Raw genomic sequence first — 1,824 nt, 5'->3', positions numbered from 1 at the left:
TGGACAGTCCGCTGAAGCACCGACAGGCTGCACTCAGGTCTCCCCGGAGCCTCCTCTGCTCCAGGCTGAACCCCCCCAGCTCTCTGCCCCCTCCTCCCAGCAGAGGGCTCCACCCTCGGGTCATTTCTGGGGCCCTGGGACCACTCTGGACCCACTCCCAACAGGTTCCCACATCCATAGAATCATAGAATCATAGAATCATCTGGTTGGAAGAGACCTTAAAGATCATCGAGTCCAACCATTACCCCTGTACTGCCAGGGTCCCTACACCATGTCCCTCAGCACCAGATCCAGATCCCGCATCCCAGTACAGCGGATGGAGGCAGGCAGGAAGAGCCCAGCTCTGGGGTTAACGCTGCCCTGGAAGCATCAGCTACATCAGGCAGGTGCTGCAGGGGGTCTCCACGCCACCTCGCCGCTGTCTCATCCCGCCCAGGATCCCATCTGTTTCCCTTGATGGTGCTGATGTTTTTGAGCATGGTCACAAAGCACCCCAAATCCGAGTCAGGAACGTGAGGTGACAGGAGCAGTGGCTCTGGGGCAGAGGCAGTGGAAGGGGTGCAGCTACTGCAGCTGTGATTGGGGTTGATGAATTTGGTCTTTGGGCCCCGGCCGGGCGTCTCTCGCTGCCCGTTTGCTAACGTGCTCATCGCTGCAGCGTCCGGACGCTCTGGAAGCAGAGAAGCTCTGCGCAGCGGCGTCCTTCGCAGTGCCTGGGGAGTCCCTCCGTCCTGGAGGGTCCGTAAACCCCTGCGGAGCTGTTGAAACACCGGCAGTTACCGCACCAGAGCTTTCCATTAGCCAGGCAGGCGCAGCCCAAGGAATATAAACGTGCATCAAAAAGGAGGCAGACCTGCACACTCTGCCAAGCCCAAAGGCTCACCTGCGTGGCCCAGACTCTGCTGGACTGTGTGGGGTTGATAGGAGAGAGCTAGAGCTGGCCGAGAGCGGACGGTGTGAGTGAAGGGCACCAGCCCCCTACTTACGGAGCCTAAAAACCAGCTCCCTGGTAGTGATGAGTCCCTGTTGCGAGGAGATAACCACGTGTTTGACGTGTTTCTATTGACAGCAGTTCTGCTGACGGTCTGCTGCATGAGGAGGAAGAAGAAGACATCTAACCCAGAGAACAACCTGAGCTACTGGAACAATGCGATCACCATGGACTACTTCAACAGGCATGCCGTGGAGCTGCCGCGGGAGATCCAGTCCCTGGAGACCTCAGAGGTACCTCACTGGGGGCTGGACACTGTCCCTGCCGCCGTGCAGGGAGAAGGGGAGGGGGAGTCAGGGGAGCAGAGCCTTGAAATGCCTCTGCATGTTCAGGAAAGCAGCTCCTTGAGGACATACCCCTGCACGTGTGGAAATGGTGTAAACGTCACCAATAATGCAAAGAAATGTTGTGCATTTCTGTCGTAGGAGCTGCCCACACCTTCTCGTGCTGGGGGGGAGTGTTCCTGTGTGTGAGTCGCCAGAGCATCCGTAGGCGAGGGGCGGGGTGGGGTGTGTGCTCCTCAGCCCTCGCTGAAGGGGTCTAGTTCAGTGGGATCGTTCACGTATGAGCAGCTGATCCTACTGCCAGAAGTGGGTTCCCTGGCCTCGGGGAGAGAGAAGAATGGAGCTCGCTTGGCAGGTATTTAAAAACTCTACCAGACGGTAGAGTTTGGGTTCACGCTGAAGTGATTTGCAGATGAGCCACCCGGCTGACATCTCATTAAATACAGTTTTGAAAAAGCGTTTAGCAGGGAACCTCTGAGGTGGGATTAGACGAGCCCTGACAGCCGCTTCACTTGCCCCGCTTTGGGCGCGACTGTGGCCAGGCTGAGG

The 1,824-nt window shown here is 57.8% G+C and overlaps 1 protein-coding gene across 1 annotated transcript in view; it reads left to right on the top strand.

Annotated features, from left to right (window-relative positions):
• Positions 1-1,224, top strand: part of TMEM108 (transmembrane protein 108) — a gene marked incomplete at its 3' end in the record, with an annotated part of 15,393 nt that extends 14,169 nt beyond the window's left edge. Inside the window, exon 4 of the mRNA XM_010143799.1 lies at positions 1,070-1,224. Coding sequence (XP_010142101.1) covers positions 1,070-1,224 — 155 coding nt within the window. The remainder of the gene's footprint in view (positions 1-1,069) is intronic.
• Positions 1,225-1,824: the final 600 nt, after the last annotated feature.

This window comes from Buceros rhinoceros, unplaced genomic scaffold (assembly GCF_000710305.1).
Source record: "Buceros rhinoceros silvestris isolate BGI_N320 unplaced genomic scaffold, ASM71030v1 scaffold23589, whole genome shotgun sequence".
NCBI lineage: Eukaryota > Metazoa > Chordata > Aves > Bucerotiformes > Bucerotidae > Buceros > Buceros rhinoceros.
This window is presented reverse-complemented; position numbering and strand designations above follow the sequence as displayed.